Genomic DNA, 25,687 nt, shown 5'->3' with positions numbered 1-25,687 from the left:
GGCATAAGGATAATCATGTATTAGCACATATATGCTATTAAAGACTTAGTCTTCCAACCAATGTCGAATCATTTTTTACGAAAGCATTCAAGACTATTTTTAAGCATTTCAAACATGAAAGCAATAACATTTTATTTTACCCAACTTCCAAGGTTTGTAGAAAACCTAATTATAACAACAATTTGATATGATAGTGGAGCTAACTTATCAACAAAGAGTACATCACTTTGTTTCAAATAAGCTTGGTGTTGTGTGCACTAAAAACTCATATCAATTTAAACTTGATTTGTTTGTTGATATGTACTAGCATCATCATTATCAAGACCTACATTCCATTGAGATGTGTGCCTATGGTTTGTGATTAATGTAAACTTTAAGTTTCATCCAAATCCCACCATTCAAGGGTTGTATTTATCCATGATATATAACTTAAAACACAATCAGCCCACAAGCACCTCTACCCTTATGGTTTTGTGGGCTTCTTATAAGTGAAGATTTCTAATGTACAACATAGATTATACCTTTTAGAACAACATTTATATTCACCATAATTGTAAATAGTGATAAGCACGAACTGATAACAAACAAAAGGCCCTTAGTCATGTTACTGTTCAATATAACACTGATATAACATAAAAAGTTATGTTAAATAGGTGTGATGGGTAAACTAGGGTATATTCGATAATAACTTTCTAAACATTTGTATATAGCACTTATGGTTCATAACATTAATTCAAGCTAGAGAATAACAATCCTCATACAAATAAAGATACAATTACATTTAATAGTCCTAGAGATGACATCATTAAACTATTTAAAATAGCAATCGTAACCAATCAAATTTACTTATTAAAGATCCATGTATAGAGATGGAACTCAAGCAATAGAGCATTGGTGGCCTAGATATTTCAACTCGAAACATCCAAAATTAATTGAGCCAAAAGATTGCAGTCATTCACACCATCCCAACAACGATGATCTTGATCATAATCTAAATAACTAATTTATCTTGTTCTTAGTCACAATCTTGTTCAGATCACTCCTACTAAATGTCAAAATGTTATACCCATTATATTGCTATTAGTCATTCTAATTTAAATGAAAAAGCTTCAAGAATGGATCGATCCATGAAACATTGTCGAACACAATAAAACTAGAAATTGATAAAAAAATGTTCAATTGATCATATACAAATTACCAGGACTTATCGTAGGTTCCACTCAGCATTGAAATACCAAAACCTTGCCGGTGCCAAAGGAGCATTTTTTCAAGACAAGAAGGAAGAATGCCATTACAGATAAGCCAAGCGGGAGTGATTTGAAATAATAATAAAATACAAGGATTTGCATATGCATATATCGTAAAACATGTACGGTCATTTCTCTCTATATACACCATCCAAATTAAATAGGCCCATAAAAACTGTTGGGACAGACACCATATAGTATTCTCTGAGAGCAAAGTCGAAAAACACATCCAAAGAAACTCGAATATTGGGAGTTCTGCCGAAAATATTATTACATTGTTGTATTGGGTGCACATTGCACAAGCTCATTTGACTTAAATGTTGTAACCATTAGATAAATGGCTCCATCATCGCTGTTCTGAGAAATCTCGTGGAGTTTCTATATTAACAATCAAAACTTCAAAGATATATGCTGCTTCCATTCAATTACTTACCAAGCTTATGTTAATATTTAAAAAATAGATTTCTCAAATGGCTACTTAGAGGCAAGCTGTGCCTCTAAAAACTCCTCTGATAACCAGCAGCCAGAAAAAAGTTTGCTACTGATTTAGATTGAGTACAACTGCACTTCATAACATGGTGCATATTTACTAAACAAAGAAAGATTTGACATTAGATGCACCTTAAGCTGAATTAACAAATAAGTTTTTTCAAACTTAGGTGTCCTGTTATATTTGAATTCCATAGAAGTGCCCTGGAAATAAAAAACCAATGGAACTTGTTACCTATTGTCTTGCCACTCTGGCACTGCTTGCGAATGCCAGGATTTAAAAACCTGTATCTCAAAGCCTAAAATATAGTGAAGAAAGAAAGAAAGTTACTATAGAAGTGTACGCATGCGTCATAATAAACAAAGAAGGTAACCTGGCGTTTCATAAGTACCAAAGCATATTTCAAATACATAATAGGAACCACCCCCTTTGGTTCCGAAAAATTCAAATCCAGCAACAGTAATAGTTCAAGGAATGAATCACTTGCTGCTCGACCATTTGAAGAGTTCCTATAGAAGGGTTTCCAAAATTTTGGCACACTGTTGTAACATTGTTTTCAACTTAAGCCAGTATCACTCAGAGCTCAAAACACAAACATGCTCAAACTCAACTTTTTTGCCAATTAATACATTGAGGAAAAGCAGCAATAGGGATGCAAAGTTTTTATTTAACAATTCTGAACACTGTTATTTCATGCAGCTCTTTCTTTCAAAACTTGGTATATTAAATTTGCATCATGCAACAAATAATTTCACTGTGAAACTTGTGATCTTACTGGTGTCCAGTACACAAAATATAATGTTCAAGGATAAATTCACCTTATCAGTTTGTAACAAAAATAACAAAAACTTCGAAACTAGATTTCTTTTCAGTTATTAGTCATGTTGCTGTTACAATGCCAATAGATACGTTCCTGGAAAAAGACAATAGGGCCGAAAAGTCTTCCTTTAAAAATTGGTAAATGCTGATAAATATCCTAAACTTTATAATAAATTCTGATAATAATTCATGCGATTCTTTCCTTCCCAGTTTAATTCATTAAATTCAAAAATTACATCATGCAACAGATCTTGAAACAGCAAAACATGTGACCTTTACACAGCTACACTACTAGCATCCAGTCCACAATATACATCATTTTCATGGATAAATTTTACTCAGCAAGTTGTACTTTTCAAGTCACAACGGATGGAAAATGGCTCAAATCATTCACAACTTGCCTTGTAATGCTCAATTCTTGGTCTCTTCTGAAGCTTGTCTGCAGCCTTTTTGTTTAAATGGATCAAAAACCTAGTCAGCGTAATCACCCAGCATAACACTCATTAATTTAACCACTGATCATGTGCTGCTCTTATATTCAAACCCAATATATGTATCAAAAGAATTTCAACTTTTCTGAACAAATTTGAAGTCAATTTGCAGGGTGAAAATATAGCAGTTTTGGTTGAGCTCATTGACAATTCACAACGCTGGTTTGGTCAAATAATCTATAACAAATACTCTCATGGTCTTCCATGTAGATGTCTCTGAAAGTTTAGACCCTTTGTATGCCAATGCCATCCTCCTGTGATGTTGGCCTAGCATTTTTCAGAATATCAAAGCATGATATACTTTAGCAACAGTAAATGGTGTTAAGATGATTGCAGCAAATGACATGATACATACCATTTTATTATTAGTTTTTTCTTTCAACTTCCTGTCAGATAGATACCCTTCTTATCCATCATGCCTGGGATATGCTAGGCTAGTATAAGCTCTAGATAAGCCATGCCATCATGTATGCTTAAAAATGATAGGATCAATGACAACATTGACTAGTCAAAAGAACATTTTGATTCAATTATTGTACTTCATGGTTGAAACTTCAAAACCAGGCATTTCAAACTGGGAAGCAAACTTCTCTACACTAGCCCTTAACTCAAGAATCTCCTTGTTGTTCACCAGGCCCTTGAGAAAATCCTTTTGCAATTTGCCATGTTCTCTGAGAACAGAGCAATCCTTCTGCAATTTGCTATGTTCTCTTAGAACAGTACTTGCTATCTGTGCAGCCTTGAAAAGAAATTCTGCAATGATCTCAAAGTCTTCCTCCACACAACCTCTTGAAGTCATTGCTGGTGTTCCTGTCAACTCAGACACAAGCAGCGAGAAGCAGTGAGAATGGTAAAATACATTAAGTTTTAACCACCTAGAATAGGTGAGCACCTACCACATGCACAAGTTTAATCTATTTAAAATACAACTCAAGTTAAAAAATAATCAGTCTATTAACGATAAGTTTAATGGAAAATGAAGGAGAGCTCTAGCGTGGAAGATGAATAGTCATCCTACATTGTTCTCTTTGTTTTTCACCATGAATAGTCCCTTTTGCAATTAATTATCTTGGTTTTGTGCTAATTTAGGAACTTTGTTTATTGTTTTGGCATCCTTTTTAATGGGTTTTATTTTGGATTGTGCTTTTGTGCATCTTTTTTCAGAGGTTTTGGGTTTGGGTTGTACCAAGCTTGTTTCTCGACATTTGTGCCCCTACAAGAGGTTCAATCATTCAATTTTGGAGGTGATCACATGCAAATTGAGTATTGGAGATAGTCCATTATCATTCAATGATTTTCTGGTTTCAAGAGAGAAGGAACTGAGTTTTTTGTTTAAGCTAATGGAAGGGCCTCAAATGCATAGAAGCAAGAAGATGGTGTTCAAGGTGTACAACCCTCACTATTATCCTTGATACCTAACAATGCAATGGTTGCCATTCTTGATAAAAGGGAGTCAAGATTAAAATCTGTGGGAACTCTTTGTTTGTTTGTTTCACACTTAGTGTTTGCCTGCAAGAATTTGTATAGGATTAAAATTTAGGTCTATATTAAACATTTTGTAGTATGATTCAAAAAGGGATTTTCTTTGTTTGCCCAGAGAGTAACAGTATGAAAAACAAAATAATATCTATAAAGTTTTTGGAATGTTGGAAGATATTAGATATCTCTATTAAGGGGTTTTGCTTGGGATCGCAATGCTAAACCTGAGGATGTCAGTCTACATTCTTCTCCTAACAGCATTGAAATTTGTGACATCCTCCAAGTATGTGGTTCTTCTTTCATCGAGTTCTTAAGCCTTTAAGTAAAATTATTAAGATGGAAGATACAAAATTTGCTGAGGAATCTGAAGACTTATCTCCTCAAAACGTTGTGGAAAATCAAGATTACAATGTTATTCAAGCTAGTTCTATTAGGCAGGATTTGATATGTGTCCCATTGAATTAAAGCCTGTTCCACATATTGCTGATTTGAATGATAATAATAGAGTTCTTGAATGTCAAAAAAAAAACTGATTTACTTGTTAAGTCTAACAAAGCCAAGCCTCCAATACAAAGCATTGGTAAGAGGTCTGGAGGAAAAGTTCTTGAGTTGGTTCTGAAGGGTGGATAAAATACTTATAGAAGTAGAAAACTCTTTCACAAGTTGATGGTTTAGGAGTGGATGTTGTTGTTGCAGGTGGCGCTAATGAGGATGTTTGCTCTAGTAATGAAGGCAAGCTTGGTTATATTAGTAGGTGGAATGAAGAGCAATGCTCTATCCTCTTATTTTGAAAAAATAAAAAATAAACAATGAATTATCTTTCTTGTCAGTGAGTTGGTTTACTGTCCCTTTTCCTTGTTTTGATGAAAATACTAGGCTAATAATAGAGAATATTTGTTATAGCCTCGTGTAAATCTAAGCCAAAAATGGACTACAATCTCTTGCAAGAGATTAAGTTTGTTGTTTTTAATTTGGAGTGTCTCGCAAGGTTTAGCCTAATACAATTGCTTTTTACTCAAAATGTTTATTTTGCAGAATGATGAGCGTTTTGTTCAGGGATACTTTTGCACAAGTTTGTATAAATAGTGAATCGTTTAGTTCCTTTCATTTGCAAAACTCAATTATCCTGGAGCTTTGTTTTTTGCATGGCGCCAAAGATGCAAAAATCTTGCCCCCTTGCCCATCTTTCTGCAATCACCTTGTGCTAATCACCATTTATAATCAATCTAAGAGAGCGTAAATGGGTTATCCAGTCCTATTAGTGCTCAGATTTTCCCCCTTTGAGTGTGCTCTTCTGCCTTTATCATTTTTCGCTCATGCTTCTGAATTGCCAAAATTGCTAAGGGTTTCATGTTCCTAGTCTCTTGATAACTATGGTTTTTTGAATATGGAATCATTTTTGCTGGGTTGATGTAAATTGTAGCTGATAAAATATTGTGTAGTTATTATGTTTTGTGCTACTTTATTGTGCTCCTTAAGTTGATGTTAACCCTCTTTTGCTCTGTGGTACTACTGTTGGTATAATATGTAAGTTGATGCCAATATGAGCCGTTTTTCAACTAAATACAATATTAAAAAAGAAAATCGTAAAGAAAAAAAGTGAGCTTAAATTATTAGTAAAAAAAAAGAAAGTAGTAATTATGGTCACAGACTCGCACCTAACTGATTAAATGCAATGGCTCCATCATATACAGAAAAATGTTACCATCGCAAAAAAATATAATGTATCGCATCCACCATGATTACTTTAAAGAGACAAGTTTTTAAAAAATTCATAATCTGCAATAATTTTAAATCTTTCAAAATTAAAACATCAAAACATCAATCGAAAGACAATAGGTGCATGACTTTAATATTATATGCTTGTAACATGAAATCAAACATCAGTATTTGCACTCTTTTAGCATATTTGTGTACAACCACATAATTTAATGCTCCAAACAATATTGCATAGCATGCAAATATAAACTGAATGAAAGCTAAATTTACTTAAAGCATAGATATAGCAGAAACAAAAGAGTTATTTACCAATGCGCACGCCCCCAGGAGACACAGCACCACTGTCGCCAAAAACAGCATTTTTATTTACTGTTATATGACACATTTCACAGACCTTCTCATAACGATTCCCTGCAAGATCACAAGAAATCATGTATGATTACTCATAAAATTGCCAAACAAGACAATTGAAGTAGAAGATGAACTTAACTTGGGGATAAGCATACTCTACAGTCCGTATTTCCTAGGTTAGCTTATCTTTTAACTTTTGTGTCATAGGCTCACGCTAGCAAATAATATGAATAAAGCATTACTCTATATGTCCTTTTACAGTTCATTGTACTTCCATTTTTTCACATCGTACTTCAGAATCTCAGATCATTACCCACTATTTCCGTTTTCATGAAAGCACTTTTTAAATAGGCATGATAAGAAATGTAGAGCAAAAAACACTGAGTTATTTAAATAACAGTGAGAAAAATCCACACTGTTATGATTATTATTTCAACAAATATGTAAAAGCAAAATTTATTTTAGGGCTTTTAAAAGACAAAGGAATATTCTTTTAACTAATGGCGGCAAAGAAACAGTTTAAGATGAAGATTTCCCCCATATAGAAGCTACGCATTAATACCAATTATATACATCGTCTCCAGAAACTGGTCAATAAAACAAATGAGAAAAACTAAACATAAGCATAACGAATAAAAGAATATAATGGACAAAATAGTGAAAAAAACTTAAGCGTAACAAATAAAAGGAATGTACAAGGGAATAAACAGTGAAACAACTTTTAAAAAGCAAAAATACCAGGAATATATAAATATATATATACCCACACACACATATTTAAAGAATTATAAAACTAAATACATCTGATAGTATGATAAATCATCATTGATCAATGCCAAATGCCAATTGAGAGTTCGGAATTTCAATATTACCATATTATGTCATATGCCATTTAACATATATCAATGTATCATACATGTCTAGGTTCACGATTCAAATCAAAATGGTAGTGATAAAGATAAATATTAAATGCCAATTGATCATTGAATATTAATATTTATCTTTATCGATTGGCATTTAATAGTGATAATTTACATTAGTCTCCACTCCCAGACCCCCTCATTGTAATCAAATTTCTTATATGACAAGAGATCCCACTAACTAGTGGGGGTTTGTAAGTGGAGATGATAATGGGTTTGACGGTAGCAATAATATGCAGCACAAGGTGTTAGATGTGAAAAAACCCCAACGCAAAGAAAAGAAATTAGAGAATGAAGAGAGCAAAAATATCTTTGTATTCAGCAAAATGATGCTTTTAGGGACATTTTAGGGTCAAATAATGTATGTTTTTGTTATTTTTTGGCACTCAGCGCCTTTGGATATGCCCGGGTACTTACCTGGGTGTACCCAGGCAAACCCGGTTTGGGTGCGCAGACCAAAAATGAAGAACCCAGTTCGGGTGCACGGACCAGAACTAGCAAACCCAGAAACGTAGTGTAAAACACATTCCCTTCCAAAACAATGTAACCAAATGTCCAAATCATTCAGCAAAGAAATCCATGAAGCATCAAATTGTGTTTCCTAAACAGCATTTGCATGTAGCAAATGGTTGCTAGTCATGGGATGGGGAAGTGAAGCTAAAATATAAATTCTGCTAGTCTGAACTCCTCCAAATAAGCCTAAGACAGTGTGTGAAGCTATTTATCCAGGATAAAGCCCTCCTCTTAAATCGTCCCATGAAAAAATCCTCAAATCAAATTTTATTAGGGAATTCCAATTAATATTTTGTTCCTCTCCATATCAAAGCTTCTATGCATTGTTCAATTACATAAATTTAGTTCTGAGTAAACCTCAGAAATGAGCACCAATAAAATGAAAAATGAGAAGCAGAAATCTAATGTCATGATAGAAAAGGTGAGAAAGAATACCTGTCAGTCCCAAAGGCCTCAAATCCCACAATAATAAATGATTGTCTGTTCCTCCTGTGACCAATTTGCAGTTTCTTTTCAGTAAAGCAGATGCCAATGCCTGTGCATTCCTCTTAACCTGCTGCATATATGCTGTATAATCAGGTGTGGCTACTTGCTTGAATGCAACAGCTAAAGCAGCAATGTGATTGTTATGTGGTCCACCCTGCAGTGATGGGAAAACTGCAAAATTTATCCTTTCCTCAAACTCATAATGCCCACTGTCATCTGCTTGATGAAGACATGAGCCTCGCTTCCGTGGTTTAAGTCCTTTCCGATAGAAGATTATTCCACCCCTTGGACCCCTAAGACTCTTGTGAGTTGTCGATGTGACAATGTCACAATAATCAAATGGACTCAAACATTCCTGAGCAAAATAACACAATTCCAGTTTCCAATGTTCAAATGAGAGAACTATCACACCACTTCATAATTCTCGCCATATTTCTCAGTAAAAGACAAGTGAGTAACAAAGAATCAAATATGATATAAGAATATATATCAACATAAAATGAAAAGTAAAATTTCAACACTGCTCTTGTTGACAGAATTTTGTGGGTGGCATTACCAGAAACTCCTAAATATTCTTGTTATATTTTCAAAAGATGAAAGACAGAGTTTAAAATCTGGATACATCAACGCTTTTAGCATGTTACGCACCTGCAAGGTGGTGTACATGTTGCTTCACATGCTATTATTACACACAACTAGATCCTGGAAAACAAGTATCTTGCCTAACAGAGCCTGCGCTTGTGGAACAACTCTGTTGATACCAATGAATGCAAAAAAGGTTTGTGATGGAACATTATTTGCTAACAAAAAAGCATTGACGAGGTAGAAGAAATCAATAACTTCCTCTTATAAAAACAACTTCGGCTCGTGACCTTTTAAAATGCTACATGGTTAAAATTGTTCACATAAATCACCCTTTCTATCTCCTGCTTTTCTTCTTTTCCTAATATCATTTAAGGAAACTGTTAAACCCTTAGGTCCCACAATTTTTTCTTCCACACAAGATTTTATGGCTAGCATAAAAATGAACCCTCTGCTCTTAATCTCCAAGAAAATCCTATCAACCATCTCTATTATAGGAGATCTAACAGACCATGGATTGTGGAAAAATTATGTCTAATAAAGCTAATGAATTGATGTAACTTACAAATTTATACTGGCCTGCTTGTGAATTCATTACTCATTAAACTTACATACAGGAGGCACATTTCAAGGTAAAGGTAAGATCTCCTAAAATGTAAATTGACAAACAATTCTAACATTGAGAAATCATCATATATATATCAATTTATAATCTTTTCTAATCTACCAATTCATTTTCAATTTCTGTATAAAGAAAATTCATATAACATGAACATGAGCAATTCATCCCTTGAAAAAGAATTATGACACGGGAAATCAACAATACCTTCAAGGGTTGATAGGAATGTGAACCTCATTAAGATGGTTTTCAACAACAACCAGCATTGTTTACTATGAAAACAAAATAGTGAATAGATGCGCCATATGCATTTCCTCCACAACATCACTCACAACAAAACAGGAAAGAATTTGCAACGTTTGTGTGAAAAAATGGCATTTGCATGGTATCAAAGTTGAACTTACAGTATCAAGTGAAATTTGAGTAATGCCATAACCTACTACTGACTTGTGAGTACGTAACCTGCTGAAGAAACATTAAACAATATCCAAGGGACCAAGAGGTATAGCACACACCTTAAGACATGGACCTTTGTGATACTAAGAACCCTTATTTATAAAAATATAATTAAATGCATTTTATGGAATGCAATATTCTCTATGGGCAAACCAGTAGAACCAATCAATCAATGTACTAGGGAAGAGAACCCAGTGGTTGAGCAACCTAACATCATGCCTCTCAAAATCTTATGTGGCAATTTCAAATCACTTCCAATTTTTTTAGGAAGTCTACTTGGCCAGCAAGTCTCCTATTTTAACCTACAGTTTCAAATCCACATCACCAAATATGATGCCACATTGGCATGATATTTAATGAGATGTCCAAAAAGAGCCCAAAATATATTTAATTTATTATTGTACATTATGTTATGGTAGTTGTATATATGAAGTCATGTTTTGTTGGTGCATTGATGTAGCATCACATAGATTGTTGCTTTTTAATACGAAAGTATTTGGTAAAAAACTGATTCAATTAATGAATCAACAAAACATTCATTTATAGATTACAAAGGAACGATTGAGAAACGATCATCAGAATTAGAAAGAATTCTAATATGTACATAATTTACAATATTGACCATTAAACTAAAATAAAAGGATAATACGAAGATATTATACTAATACTTTTTGGATTTTATGAGCAAATCTCATTCAATTATAGGTAATAATGGTCAACTTTAACAAGCTTAAGTCACAACTAATAGTGCTGCAATTTGATAAATATCAGCCTTGGGCTTTAAATCTACAAATACTATCACAATTATTGGAATGAGCTCGAGTATTGTGTCCTATCCCCTACTGCACAAGGGTGAAATTCTATTTGTCATGCCATTAGATGCCAATATTCAGAAAGACAGGTGGAAAATGAAAGTCCCAATGGAAATGAATCTCGGATATGCAGTACATGTAGAAGCTCTGACTGGAAAAACTACCAAAAGTTGACTATTCTATGCTCTACAGAACACCCTGCAAACTTCAGCTCCCTGAGAAGATGCACGCTAGCATTAGGACACATGTAATATGTATGCAGGAGAGTTGTAATTGTAATGTCCCCTTTTTCCAGCCCAGGTTTCTGGAGAAGGAAAAAAAATATTAATTAAATTAAACTGCCTAAATTAATATTTTCATGCAGGTTATATTTAATTAATTATGCTTGTAAGTTTAATATTTTATTTTAATTAAGTGAATTTGCCTGGTGCCGAAATAAAATATTATGTCTCACATCATGAGCAAAATGAAATTAATATTTAAAAATAGTGAATTTATATTCTGAAAAGTTTTGTTGGGTTATAAAATAAGGTTGAGGAGAAGAAAAAAGATTCATTCTGAAGACTGTTTATTTCTCTTTTGAAGATTGGTTCCAACGGCCAAATTTCTACCAGTGGAACAAGAACCCCAATGATTTCTTGATGGATAATGCAGTTCCAACCAGGTATTGATGGTGTGCTGAAGATTTGGTATTTGGGCACAATAACCCTCAGATTCTGTGAGCAATTTCATACAAAAGTTGCATTTGCATTGAACATTTGCGATAAGGGTTTTGAAAAAAATTGATTTATCTTTCGCAGTTTGCAAGTTTGATCAGTAATCAAATTTATTTGAAATCTTGCAGGCAAGAAGTAAATTTGCAGAGATTATGCAATTGCCTGAGTCTTGGGTGATTGGTCGAAATGCACAAAAATAATATTTGTTTGCATCAGCTGGATAATACCATAGCTGTACAACTTTATGTGTTAAGAGTAAGGCAGTGGAGGCACAAAGGACATGCTGAGCGTAAGAAATATTGAAGAAATAAGATGAATTAAATTCTCAATTTTTATTAATAAAGGAAAAAGGGGTCAATCAGCAGCTTTGAATGGTATAAATTATTTGTTCGTTTTAAGACCAGGAGCACCACCACAAACTTCAAATATTCTTCCTCCTAAAATCCAACATGGCAGAAAAGGACAAAAGTGACTTCAAAAATCTGTAGGAAGGAAGTCAACACCTGAGTCTAGATGAATGTTTCAAACTGATTTTGTATTCTCTGAAGGAGGCACACCAAAAGTGGGATTGAGTCTCTTCTGAAGGACATTTGTTAACACTTTCCTAGCCACTATCATCCAAAGGAAATCATGCCATTTCTAGGAGTTGTCCTACTAGCCAAAACTAAGAGTCAAGGAGCTGCATCAGCCTCGCAAAAGGATTTGCCACCCTCATTGTATGTTGCATTTCCTCCTAGCGGCCGTACCATCATTTTTAATGTCGTATAGGTTCAAATGGGGGTGTGAGCATAGGCAAAGGAAGTTAACGCACATACAAAATGGTTTTGGATGCTGTGTTCTAGCTGACACATTTTTGGAAGTTAACACATACTTTGGAACGTGTTTGCTGCTCCATATGAAGAAAGTTGGGTGCTCTACAGCTTCAAATGGGCAGCTTGGGTAGTAATGTCTGATCTGAATGATAACTGGGCCATTGTTTGGACGGTATACAATGGAATTCCATCCACAAACAGCTTTAATTAAAGTCAGAACATTGATTTTAATTTATAAATTCTGTTCTTAAATCAGCAAACTGTGCTATGACAGTAATGAGCATTCTATTCAAACTGAATGATAATCTAGCAGTACAATAGTGAATATCACAAACATATCTCCTGTTACTTGGATGTTCTATGCAAACAAGACTGAAATTTTACAAACTCAGATGTATGACAATTGTTTGACAAAATGCCCTCTTGATTATGAATGAATGCCATGATGATTTATGAGGAAATTTCATGATATGACAAACATATCTCAAACATAACTCCTGCAAATTGGATGTTCTATGCAAACAAGACTGAAATTTTACAAACTCAGATATATGACACTTGTTTGACAAAATGCCCTATTGATTATGAATGAATACCATGATGATTTATGAGGAAATTTCATGATATTGGTGGCTGTTCAAAAATCATTACATTTAGAAAAGTGTATGCAAAGCGTTTGACTAAAGCTTTGCAACAAAAAAATTAGGGAATTTGCACGTTGGAAACCAATCTTTTAGAAGGGGATTCCTACAGTGGATCCAGAGCCTGTTTCCTACCAGCCTGTTCAGGTTGAGTGTTTCAGAAAATTTCAGAGTTATTCAGCAACAGTTCAGATGGGTAGACATGTTTCTCTTAGAGAAAATCAAAATGAAATGCTTGAATCTCTTAGAGAAAGTCAAAATGAGATAATAAGAACTCTCCAAAAACTTTTACAAAAGGAAGAGGATAAGGAGGGGGTAACTCCCACTCCAACTAATCTTATCATCTGACCACTCCCCTAAAAAATGTCCCTTCAAATTTGAGAGCATGTGGTTCAGAGATGATAACTTTTTAAACTTAATTGAGAACTGGTGCAAAAGCTCTGTTTTCTCTGGTTCGAAGATGTTTATTATCACAAGCAAGTTAAAGCTTATCAAAAGGAAGCTCTTAGAATGGAACAAGACTAATTTTGGAAATATTTTCGATAAAAAACTCTCAATAGAAAATGATCTTAAGAATGTTAACATTGAGGTTCTTGAGAAGGGGATGGATGAACATCTCTTCCTCAAAGAAAAGGCTCTACTCTCTGAGTATGAAAAGACACTCTCAAATGAAGAAATCTTTTGGAAACAAAAATCGAGGGGGACTTGGTTGAGTGATGGGGACCGAAATACTAAGTTTTTCCACATTAGTACTAAGCAGAGGCAATGGGTCAATCGAATTTCTAAAATTAAGAATTGTCAGGGTTCCATCCTGTCTGAACCGGATGATGTTGCCTCCGAGGCAGCAAGGTTTTTTGATAAAATCTTAAACAATATTGAAGGCTCCAACCTCAGAGGCCAACTCAATATTATCAAGAATCTTCCAAAACTCATTAACGATGACCACAACAAAATCCTGTCAAAGAAATTCTCTAAGAAAGAGGTTAAATCTGTCCTTATGAAGATGAATCTCGACAAGGCCCCGGGCCTAGATGGCTTCCCCACTAGCTTTTTCCAAAAATGTTGGGGTTTTATGGGGATAGAGATCACAAACGCCTTAGAAGGTATTAGGAACTCTGGTAAGATTCTCAAAGAAATCAACAATACCTTCTTAGCTCTCATCCCCAAAAAAGAGAATCCTGAAAGCTTTAATGACTTCAGACCAATAGCCCTTTGTAACACTCTGTACAAACTCTTAACCAAAACCCTAGCAGCTAGACTCCAGAATCTTTTCCCCATTATCATTAGTGAAGAACAAACCGGCTTCGTAGCAAATAGATCAATCTATGATGGGGTTATTATAGCCCAAGAGGCCATTCATTCGGTCCAGCTCAACAGGGCCCCAAGTATGCTAATCAAATTAGACATAAGCAAAGCTTACGACAAAGTTGATTGGCGCTTCCTATGCAAATGCTTGGAGGCCTTTTGATTTTCCAAATCCTGGATCAACCTAATCTTTGAATGTATATCCACCCCCAAATTCTCGGTCTTGGTTAATGGTTCCCGGAAGGTTTCTTCAACAACTCAAGAGGGCTTAGGCAAGGAGATCCTATGTCCCCCTTCCTCTTCATCATCATGGCTGAAGCCCTAGGTAGATCCATCTCTAAGGCCAAAGAGGAAGGTGGGATCCAAGGAATCCCCATTACCAGCGGCTTCCCTCCCTTTACCCACCATCAATTTGTCGACGACGCGATGCTTTTTGGGCAAAGAAGTGTAAGGGAAGCGAGCGCCTTCAAAGGCATCCTTAATTCCTATATGCTAGCCTCGGGTCAAGAGGTGAATCTGGCCAAGTCTGCAGTTTTTATGTTCAACATAGACCCCTCCTTAGGGAAAGTGATCAGCAATGTCCTGGAGATTAGTGAAGGAACTCTTCCTTGCAAATACCTAGGCATTCCCCTTGACAAGGGTAGAAGACCCTCAAAATTATGGGACAACTTGGTGGATAAAATCAAGTCTAGGATTAACACTTGGAAAGGAAAATGGCTCTCATCTGCAGGTAGAGCAACCTTGGTTAGATCGGTCTTGTCAGCTATGCCCATTTACCAGCTCTCCTGTCAACATTTATCTTCTTCTAAACTTGCAGAGCTCAACAAGCATCTCAGGACTTTCTTTTGGCAAGGTGCTAATGACAATCGTAAAATATCGCTCATATCCCGGGACAAGATATGCAAACCTAAAGAAGGAGGTGGAATTGGCATTAAAAATCTTCGTGATCAGGGCAAAGCCTTGGGTGCCAAGTTCGTCTAGAGGATGTTCAGAACTCCCCACCTCAAATGGGCTCGCTTGCTGCACCACAAATACCTTAATGGAGGGAATCCTATCCAAATCTTCAGAGAAACCAACCCTCCCAGAGGGTCCTGCCTATGGAATTTTATGTTAGACTGCAGGAGGATTATCTCTGACAGACTTACTTGGAACCTGGGGTCTGGGGATAAAGCTCTTTTCTGGTCGGATTCATGGGGTGGATATAAGGCTATTGATAATATCCATGACTTTGGTGCTACCCGTATCCTTCTTGAATCTCATAGAGGACCCCTGTTAAACAACTATATCTCCCCTTCAAAGGATGGGGCTGGTTGGCAGTGGATCAAGAAGGAAGATGAGGATATCCCGGTAAGGGATAAACAAAAACTTATGGCAATTCTTAAATCAAGGAACATTGCCTTAGGTCAGAATGAGGACAAGCTCGTCTGGGATGGCTCCCTAAGAGGAGAATACAACTCCAAGGATGGGTACTCTCTCATCTCCAAATCGTTTTTAAGACCTATGACTGAGCTTCCCTTGAAACTTTGCTGGGATAAAGACTGTCTGCCTAAGGCAGGTATCTTCTCCTGGCTTGCGGTTCAGAACAAGCTCCTAACTGCAGACAAATTTAGAAGAATGGGGTATGAGGGCCCTAGTAGATGTCCTCTTTGCGAGGCAGACGAGGAAGACACCAATCATATCCTCCTTAACTGCCCCTTTGCTCACAAATGTTGGATCTGGTTCACCAACAAACTTGATTGGTCTACGGCCTTCCCCCACACCATCTTTGGAATGCTCAAGGCATGGCCTCTCCTCAGGCGTGGCTGTCTCTTTGAAGGTTTATGGACAGCTCTTCCTTCTTCCATTATGTGGGAACTATGGAAGGAGAGAAATAGACGTCTCTTTAAGAATGAAAAACTAGAGGTTCCCAGAATCATTAACAGGATAGAGTAAGCTATCACTGAGCTCATGAACAACCGACTGTCATCAGGCACTTTGAAGAATGCCTCTATCACTTATTGGGATGAAAAGATGATTAAACGTTGGGAAGGCTTATCCTTTCCTCCCTTTGTAGGAGATGGTCCTATTGCAAGTCTTCGATCAAGGGATGCATGCAGATGGCAGCCCCCAGGCGAAGGTTGGGTGAAGCTAAACTTTGATGGGGCATCCCGTGGCAACCCAGGGCAAGCAGGGATAGGATGTGTTGTTCATAATTGGGAAGGCAAGGAACTAGCAACCCTTGCCTCTCTGGTTGGCATCAACACCAACAATTGGGCGGAACTTATGGCCTTGGTGGAGGGTCTACAGTTATGTAGGAAACTAGGAGTTAAGAACTTGGAAATTGAAGGAGATTCGGCTATAATTGTCAATGCTCTAAGAAAAGGTAGTATGCCTAATTGGAGACTAAATACTTTGTTGTCAAAAGCTCTTGACTTATGCTGGCCTTGGTGGAGGGTCTACAGTTATGTAGGAAACTAGGAGTTAAGAACTTGGAAATTGAAGGAGATTCGGCTATAATTGTCAATGCTCTAAGAAAAGGTAGTATGCCTAATTGGAGACTAAATACTTTGTTGTCAAAAGCTCTTGACTTATGCAGAGATTTTGATAGGTTCACAGTCAATCATATTTATAGGGAGGGCAATAAAAGAGCGGATGAGTTGGCCAACTTGGGAGCCGATGGCATCAATCTCCTGTCTATGCCACCTTAAGGCAACCCCCTCCTTTGTTTTCGTGTCCTAAGTGGTCGTTAGCATGTTTCTCCTTTCATCCCCTTATGTTTCTATTGCCCAGACTCTGTTTTAACCCCTTTATTTATTCCTCTTCCTGCCCCCTGTATTTACGTATAGATACTCAGACAAACATTCAGTTTAAATATGCCCATATATCTGTTCTCCCAGACTTTAACTCAGATAGTTAGGCTCAATCCATGGTCGGATATAATCATTAAAACACAAATCTCAATCATTGATTTTATTCCTCTCCTTCATACCCATTTAGTCTTCCATCCTTTAGCCCAAGGAGAGGCCCCTCGTCTATTATTTTTGTATATACTTATCTGGGAACTTTCATTATCAAACCCTCACCTTGATTCAATCATCCATCCTCATATTCAGCCTCTCATCGGCACATATACATATACATATATATATCCTTATAAATATATATATATATATATATACACATATATGCAGGTTTTATCTCACATTCTTGCGGTCCAGGACCTTTCATGAATTATCTGGGATAGATAAGCACTCTCAACGCATGTATCCTTTCATCGAAATACTGTATTCGGTCACTATGGTTGTTTCCTCACCGATACCTATCTAATATCCATTGGGTTTTATGTCGAAGAAACCGCGGGCTTGTTGTGACGTTTTCACACATCGCCCCATTGCAAATGGGGACCCCTGCTTTTTTTTTGCTTTTTAGGGTTTGTCTTTTTAGGTTTTTTAGGGTTTTGTCAGTTAGCCTTTGCATTTTGAGTGTCGCCCGGGGGATCACATGGATAAGCAAGTCCGGCTTGAGTGAGGTCCTGATCCTGAAATTTGGCTAAGTCTGAAATGTCCTGATCCTGAAATTTGACTAAGTCTGGAAACTGAAAAACCTCAAAAAACTAGATTTTGCAATATAACTCCTGGAGGTCTGAAACCACTCTCAAACATCCTGAAAGTATATATGGAATATAACTTAAAGTATAAACTTATACTTAAATGTTATATTCCATAAAAATTATCCTGATAGAGAGTTCAAAAAGTCAAATTTCGCTCCTGTCCTTCACTGAGGATCCAAAGCGAATCTTGCTCCTCTCCTTCTCCAAGGGACCAAGGCAAAGCGCTCCTGTCCCTCACCAAGGGACCAGGGCGAAAATACTTATTTGAGCCATTCCTGGCCTTGTTTGGTTAAATTGAGACATCAAAAGCATGGTGAAGGACGAAATGAGCATGATAGAGCATCCAGACTTGATCAAAAACAATGAAATGATGAAGTTTTTGCCTCGAAGGTCAAATTTGCTCCTGTCCCTCACTGAAGGACCAGAGCGCTTTTCTTTATATGCACAGTTTTAGACCTTTTTTGGACATTAACTTTTATTCATAGCATGAAGTAAGATGATATCTTCCTTAGCCAAGACATTTTTTGATGAAAATTGTAACGATTTGGCCTAGAGAGCAAAATTCGCTCCTATCCCTCACTGAAGGACCGGAGCTTGAATTCCAATTTCGCATTATCCTTGCAAGATTTAAGTGGTTTCGCGATTTGAGGAGGTCAAGGGAAGTATGTTTTGCCCGTTGAATATAACTTAAGAACGCCACAATGAAGAAAATCGGCCTAAGTAACAAGTTCGCTCCTGTCCCTCTCCAAGGGACCAAGGTGACTGGCTAGGGCGCTCCTGTCCCTCTCCAAGGGACCAGAGCGATTTTCCCTCAAGGCAAGTTTTTGGCAAAAGGAAAGCAAGTTTCGAGTTTGAGGTGGGTGGAGGAAGACACAATCGATCCATTGAATATAATTTGGAAGGCTAACAAAGGACGGATAAGCTTGGATTTGCAAAATAGCTCCTGTCCCTCTCTAAGGGACCAGGGCGAAAAACTTAATATCCAGTCCTTCTCGCCAAGTTTGGACAAATCTAAGCCAAGGCGCGAATTTGAAATGATGTTTAAAATGCTTCGGGGTGGAATGGAGTTGCAAGGACCACAAATTTCGATGACAATTGGCAAAAGCGCTCCTGTCCCTCTCCAAGGGACTAGAGCGAAGTTATCAACATTCGTTATTTTTTTACCTTATTTTAGCAAATCGCATTAGATGCCAAATTCGTTAAAAACTTCAAAATATTTTAAAAAATTTCAATTAAATTGGCATTTAATAAAGGCGCATGGCATTTAATAAATCAATTTTTGAGCCTTAGAAAAATCGAAATTTTAATTATAAAGGCATTTAAAATTAATTTTTATTAAATTAAAATTAAAAGATGAAGCGCTTGAGGTATTATTTTATTCATTTTATCAAGTCGGCCTCTTCCTTTTTTAATTTTATTTATTTTTTGTCTTTACTTGCAAGGTCGGCCTCATGGGTAAGTGGAAGGTGAGCGCTCTATATATTGGAGGTTTTTTTTTTCACAATTCAAATCATTCTTGCATTATCTCTCATGCGAACTTGAAGAGCAATTTGAGGAAGGCGAAATTCACCTTGAAGGCTATTGGAGAGGCGTAAATCTTGCTAGATTGGAGGATAATTTCCAGATTTTTGAAGACATTTGAAGGCGAATTTCCAGATCTTGAAGAAGCTAGCTAAAGGGGGCGCAAGTTGTTGAAGAGAAGGCTTTGATCTATGCTTTGCCTAGCAAAATCTATTTTTACATCATTTCTTAGAGTTAATTCTCAAGAGGAGGTATGGCAAAATCATCTTGACACCCTTATTCAAGGTTTGATTTTTTTTAGACATTTTTTTTAGAAAAGTCTTAAGCATTGCAGGGTTAATTAGGAAATGATAATTCAAAGATTTATCATAAGGTTTCCTAATTAAAATCTTGAATCTTCCTTTTAAAGTTTAATTTTTAGATTTCAAGATATATTACTAATTTTGAAATGTTGTGTAGGTATCAAGATGGCGACTCCAAGCTCGAAAGATCTACAAGTCGGAAGACTCTCCTCAAGGAAAATCAAGCCAAATCAAGAACGATCAAGCAAGGACAAGGGCGACCTTCCTCCAGTCTAGCATCGACAAGGATGGCTTTCTTCGATCAAGCATCATCAACATAGGGGCGACCTCTTCCAATCCAGCGTTCCAAGGCGAGGTACATCATCATCCTGCAAATCAAGGACACAAGAAGTCAAAGCAAAGGGTTCGTTGAAGAAGCAGATAGTTCCAGAAGGATTAATTAAAGCTAGCTTCTCAACAACATCAAGTTGAATATCTACCAAGTGTCAAATGAGGTGGCATCCTAGTCATCACTTCTCCAGTCAGTGTGGTCCACCTCAGCATGTCCAGATTCAATGTACCTAACTCATGGAAGGTGGCACAAACTCCGATGTACCTACCCCGGCTATCCATTGGTCGATTTTTCTAGAGAGGACATGTGTCCAAGCAATACAATTATTTCATTGGTCAAGCATTAAATGTTATGTAATGGTTGTAACAAACCCTAATTAGGGTTTTCATTGTTGAATCTTGGCCATTGATCTCGAATTGATCGAAGCCATCGAATTGTATTGAGGGCACTATATAAGCCCTGGCATTTCATTTTGTAAAGGCAATAGTTAGGAAGGAGTTGGAAAGCGGTTAGAAGACAAATAGAGAGTAGTTAGCTAGTTGATAGAATAGTAATTAGAGTAGAGTAGAGAGAGAAGGCAAAGATTGTTGCCAAGATGTTGTTGTAAAAGACTTGTAACTTCATTGAAGAAATGGTGAAATTTATGGGTCGATTCGACAATTTGCATGGTCTTTATACTTCTCATATTTGATTTCATGTTATTAGATGAGTGGAAGAAATATGCTTGATTGATGGTGAAATTCGCATATCCATACTACTAGCAGTTTGTTGATTGCAGACTTGCCTTGTGTAGTCAACTAGAATCGTTCAGCTTAAGCTTAACTTCAATTGTCGCTTCTTCATTGATATGCATCAACCTGATGGTGTCTATGCCTGCAGTGATGATTTGAACATCATAAAGCTTCCCTTCGAAGATCGCACTAGCCTTGTGGAGATGGTCCTGCGATGTCAAAACAAGACCTAGTTAGAGTTTCATCAAAGATCAATCATTGCTCCTACATTCTTAGTATTAGGATTAGATCCCCTCTTCGCCCTCATCTTTTTTCCATTTTTCAAATCTAAGGCAGTAAGATCCTGTGTTCCAGCAATATTCAAAGGCAAATCAGAAGTTCAATCATCAAATGTAAGTCCCCTTGTGATTCCAGCAAATCACATCATACCACAAAGAGCTTATCCACACGTAGAGATCCTACATATAAGAACCTTGAAGTTTCTCCGATTGATCCTTTTCGCGATATCTTCAGCATTCGGAAACTTTATTCAAGAGAGGATAAGGTACCCTTGGGTATTTTATTCTGTGTTAGGCTGTGTACAAAATACACGTCAACAGGGCTTCAGTGACCTCCTTTATTTTTTCCACCGAAACACTTCTTCCATCGAAATCATCATGCCCTATCGGTGAATGGATCTATTGTCTCACCGAAGCCCTTCTTTATCCTCCCTTATCATCTTCCACCGATAAAGTCGCATCGGTGAAACCATGCGTATCGGAGGCATGCCTTTTAGCTTCCTCGAAACCTATTTCCTCATCGATATCTTTTATCGATGTAGCTTCCTTTTGTCTGATCGACATTATTCTTTTGATGAGAACATTCCTTTCGGTGAGTCCTTTTTATGTTACACCAATGGTATTATCTCCTCGAAGACCTTTTCCCGTCGATGAAAACCATCTCCGCTTTCCTCGATATCTTTTGACGATGGAATTATTGTCTTCGATGAGTCTTTTCTGAAATTCATCGACGCTTCCTTTCTTCGATGGTCCTTCTATATCGATGAGACATCGTTGGGTCTCATCAATATTATTTGAACCCGGATATCTTAATAGGATGCTATTACACCCGCTTGATGACTTGTGGGCTACCATGGTATTAATGAAAATGATGATTTCTTTTAACAATAGGGGGCTTTTATAATTTAACTCCACAGATAATCCTTCTTTCATCAAAACACTGTATTCGGTCACTATGGCTGTTTCCTCACCGATACCTATCTGATATCCATTGGGTTTTTATGTCGAAGAAACCGCGGGCTTCGGTGACGACCTTTATTTTTTCCACCGAAACACTTCTTCCATCGAAATCATCATGCCCTGTCGATGATTGGATCTATTGTCTCACCGAAGCCTTTTTTTATCCTCCCTTATCATCTTCCACCGATAAAGTCGCATCGGTGAAACCATGCATATTGGAGGCATGCCTTTTAGCTTCCTCGAAACCTATTTCCTCATCGATATCTCTTATCGATGTAGCTTCCTTTTGTCTGATCGACATTATTCTTTCGATGAGAATATTCCTTTCGGTGAGTACTTTTATGTTACACCGATGGTATTATCTCCTCGAAGACCTTTTCCCATCGATGAAAACCATCTCCGCTTTCCTCGATATCTTTTTTCGATGGAATTACTGTCTTCGATGAGTCTTTTCTAAGGTTCATCGGCGCTTCCTTTCTTCAATGGCCCTTCTATATCGATGAGACATCGTTGGGTCTCATCGATATTATTTGAAACCGGATATCTTAATAGGATGCTATTACACCCGCTTGATGACTTGTGGGCTACCATGATATTAATGAAAATGATGATTTCTTTTAACAATAGGGGGCTTTTATAATTTAACTCCACAGATAATCCTTCTTTCATTGAAATACTATATTCGGTCACTATGGTTGTTTCTTCACCGATACCTATCTGATATCCATTGGGTTTTTATGTCGAAGAAACTGCGCGCTTCGATGACCTCCTTTATTTTTTCCACCGAAACACTTCTTCCATCGAAATCATCATGCCCTGTCGGTGATTGGATCTATTGTCTCACCGAAGCCTTTCTTTATCATCCCTTATCATCATCCACCGATAAAGTCACATCGGTGAAACCATGCGTATCGGAGGCATGCCTTTTAGCTTCCTCGAAACCTATTTCCTCATCGATATCTTTTACCGATGTAGCTTCCTTCTGTCTGATCGACATTATTCTTTCGATGAGAACATTCCTTTCGGTGAGTCCTTTTTATGTTACACCGATGGTATTATCTCCTCGAAGACCTTTTCCCCTCGATGAAAACCATCTCCGCTTTCCTTGATATCTTTTGTCGATGGAATTACTGTCTTCGATGAATCTTTTCTGAAGTTCATCGGCGCTTCCTTTCTTCAATGGCCCTTCTATATCGATGAGACATCGTTGGGTCTCATCGATATTATTTGAACCCGCATATCTTAATAAGATGCTATTACACCCGCTTGATGACTTGTGGGCTACCATGGTATTAATGAAAATGATTTTAACAATAGATGGCTTTTATATTTTAACTCCACAGATAATCCTTCTTTCATCGAAATACTGTATTCAGTCACTATGGCTGTTTCCTCACCGATACCTATCTAATATCCATTGGGTTTTTATGTCGAAGAAACCTCGGGCTTCGGTGACCTCCTTTATTATTTCCACCAAAACACTTCTTCCATCGAAATCATCATGCCCTGTCGGTGAATGGATCTATTGTCTCACCGAAGCCTTTCTTTACCCTCCCTTATCATCTTCCACTGATAAAATCGCATCGGTGAAACGATGCGTATCGGAGGCATGCCTTTTAGCTTCCTCGAAACCTATTTCCTCATCGATATCTTCTATCGATGTAGCTTCCTTTTGTCTAATCGACATTATTCTTTCGATGAGAACATTCCTTTCGGTGAGTCCTTTTTATGTTACACCGATGGTATTATCTCCTCGAAGACCTTTTCCCGTCGATGAAAACCATCTCCGCTTTCCTCGATATCTTTTGTCGATGGAATTACCGTCTTCGATGAGTCTTTTCTGAAGTTCATTGCCGCTCTGCTAGGATAAGCTTTAAGACTAGAAGGAGGCAATACCTTACATTAATGAGCATAGGTATATAAACGTGCTGGCATATCTTGCTCCCGGATATATGTGATCATGGATATATAGGAATTATTATTTATGTAGACATTGCCTTCTTTTAGGACTAACACTTACCTAGCTATCCTCATCTCTATTTTACCTTTCCGATTCCCTATATTCTTGATGTTTTGTCTCTTGTTTTGTTCTAAAGAAGCTTTCAGGCTTTAATGTCTCTAGGTTGCTTTAACTTAGCTTCGTAATCTTGTTAAGCTGTGTATATGCTTTGCGTCATCCTCTTCCATGTGTATGATCGGCCCCAGCCACCTCCAAGCTTTCTAGGCCTTCCATGGTCGCAATATATATATATATTCTGATATATATATATATATATATATATATATATATTTGTATTTATATTTCTATATAAATTTATCATCATTCACATTATATATTAAGATTTTGTTCAGACTAACATCTATATTACCATATTCATATATAGTTTCCTATCTTCCTGCCTATTCTCTCAATTTTAAGTTAAATCAGTCTCAGATGCATATGTCAATTTTCCTCTTTCTTCCCAGTAATCCCTAGGCATCATATTATTAGATTAAGGGTCGACCTGATAAAAAAATTTCTCACTTAAAGCTTTCCCATGACACTCAATTAGGGCCTGGAAGGCTCTAGAACCATATTCTTTAAGATGGTAGCTCCCCGCGATCTCTTTGCAAGAATACTTATGGAATTTGCCTCGTTATTATTTATTGAGTTTATGCTCTCCGATGGGTAATCACTCTCGCATTATGTTTCTGGAGATTTTTTGAGACTAATATTTTGAGCTATGTATCCTAACAGGGTGACCATCCAAGTAGGTATGATATATTGTATAAGTTGACCTGTTCGGTTTTCCTTTTCCTAACATTCTGGTGAGAAATTTTCTCAAGATTTTGTGCAACATAAGGAGCAGAGCATGCTTAACCCTGTGTTTCGAGAATAGCAAGAACTGTCGCCCAGAAATGGCAGCATCACCCCAAGAAATGGGCAATCTGCTGCTCAACTTTACACAGAGGATTTCTACATACAATCTTCATTATTTTGGACAAGTTCCCTTTGTGATCTTGTATCTCCATTTTGTATCGCATTCTTAATTTTTTCTGATCCTTGAGGGATCTGGGCTAGACCAGAGGTTTTCTTCCCTCCATTCTTTCCTACCGGTGCCCACACCGAATGGAGGTGTAAATGTATCTATTTTTTAAATTAATAAAATTCTTTGGCCTTTATTGATCAAAAAAAAAAAAGGAGGGGGTAACGAAAATAGAGGCCACTAAAATTATTGTCGAGTACCAAGGATTACCAAACGATTTCAAGAATCAATTTTCCTTCAATGATTTTTAATTTTTTGGGGAATAAAAGAAGAATGAAATCCAAGCAAGGTGAAGCTATATAACTATATCAGAAAACTGAGAAAGGAAGAAAAATCAGAAGTTGTCAAAGCGATCATTGAGAAAGAAGAAGAACCAAAGGTACAAGAAAATACCTTATTTCAAGAAGAATCACATGATGCATTTGCAAGTAATCCAGAGAACATGAAGAGTTAACTTTGAAAAGTTCTGAGGTGTTTGGAAGACCTAAAAC

General features: G+C 36.8%; 1 protein-coding gene across 1 annotated transcript in view; it reads right to left on the bottom strand.

Moving 5' to 3' along the window:
- Positions 1-2,739: 2,739 nt before the first annotated feature.
- The window catches only part of LOC131054705 (serine hydroxymethyltransferase 7), a 50,117-nt gene continuing 27,169 nt past the window's right edge, over positions 2,740-25,687 (bottom strand). The window contains exons 2-4 of the mRNA XM_057989264.2: positions 8,465-8,870; positions 6,555-6,656; positions 2,740-3,857 (exon numbers count right to left, since the gene is read on the bottom strand). Coding sequence (XP_057845247.1) covers positions 3,574-3,857; positions 6,555-6,656; positions 8,465-8,870 — 792 coding nt within the window. The 3' untranslated portion in view covers positions 2,740-3,573. The remainder of the gene's footprint in view (positions 3,858-6,554; positions 6,657-8,464; positions 8,871-25,687) is intronic.

The sequence above is a fragment of the Cryptomeria japonica genome, chromosome 5 (genome assembly GCF_030272615.1).
Source record: "Cryptomeria japonica chromosome 5, Sugi_1.0, whole genome shotgun sequence".
NCBI lineage: Eukaryota > Viridiplantae > Streptophyta > Pinopsida > Cupressales > Cupressaceae > Cryptomeria > Cryptomeria japonica.
The sequence above is the reverse complement of the archived record's forward strand: the minus strand, read 5'-3'. Positions and strand labels throughout refer to the sequence as shown.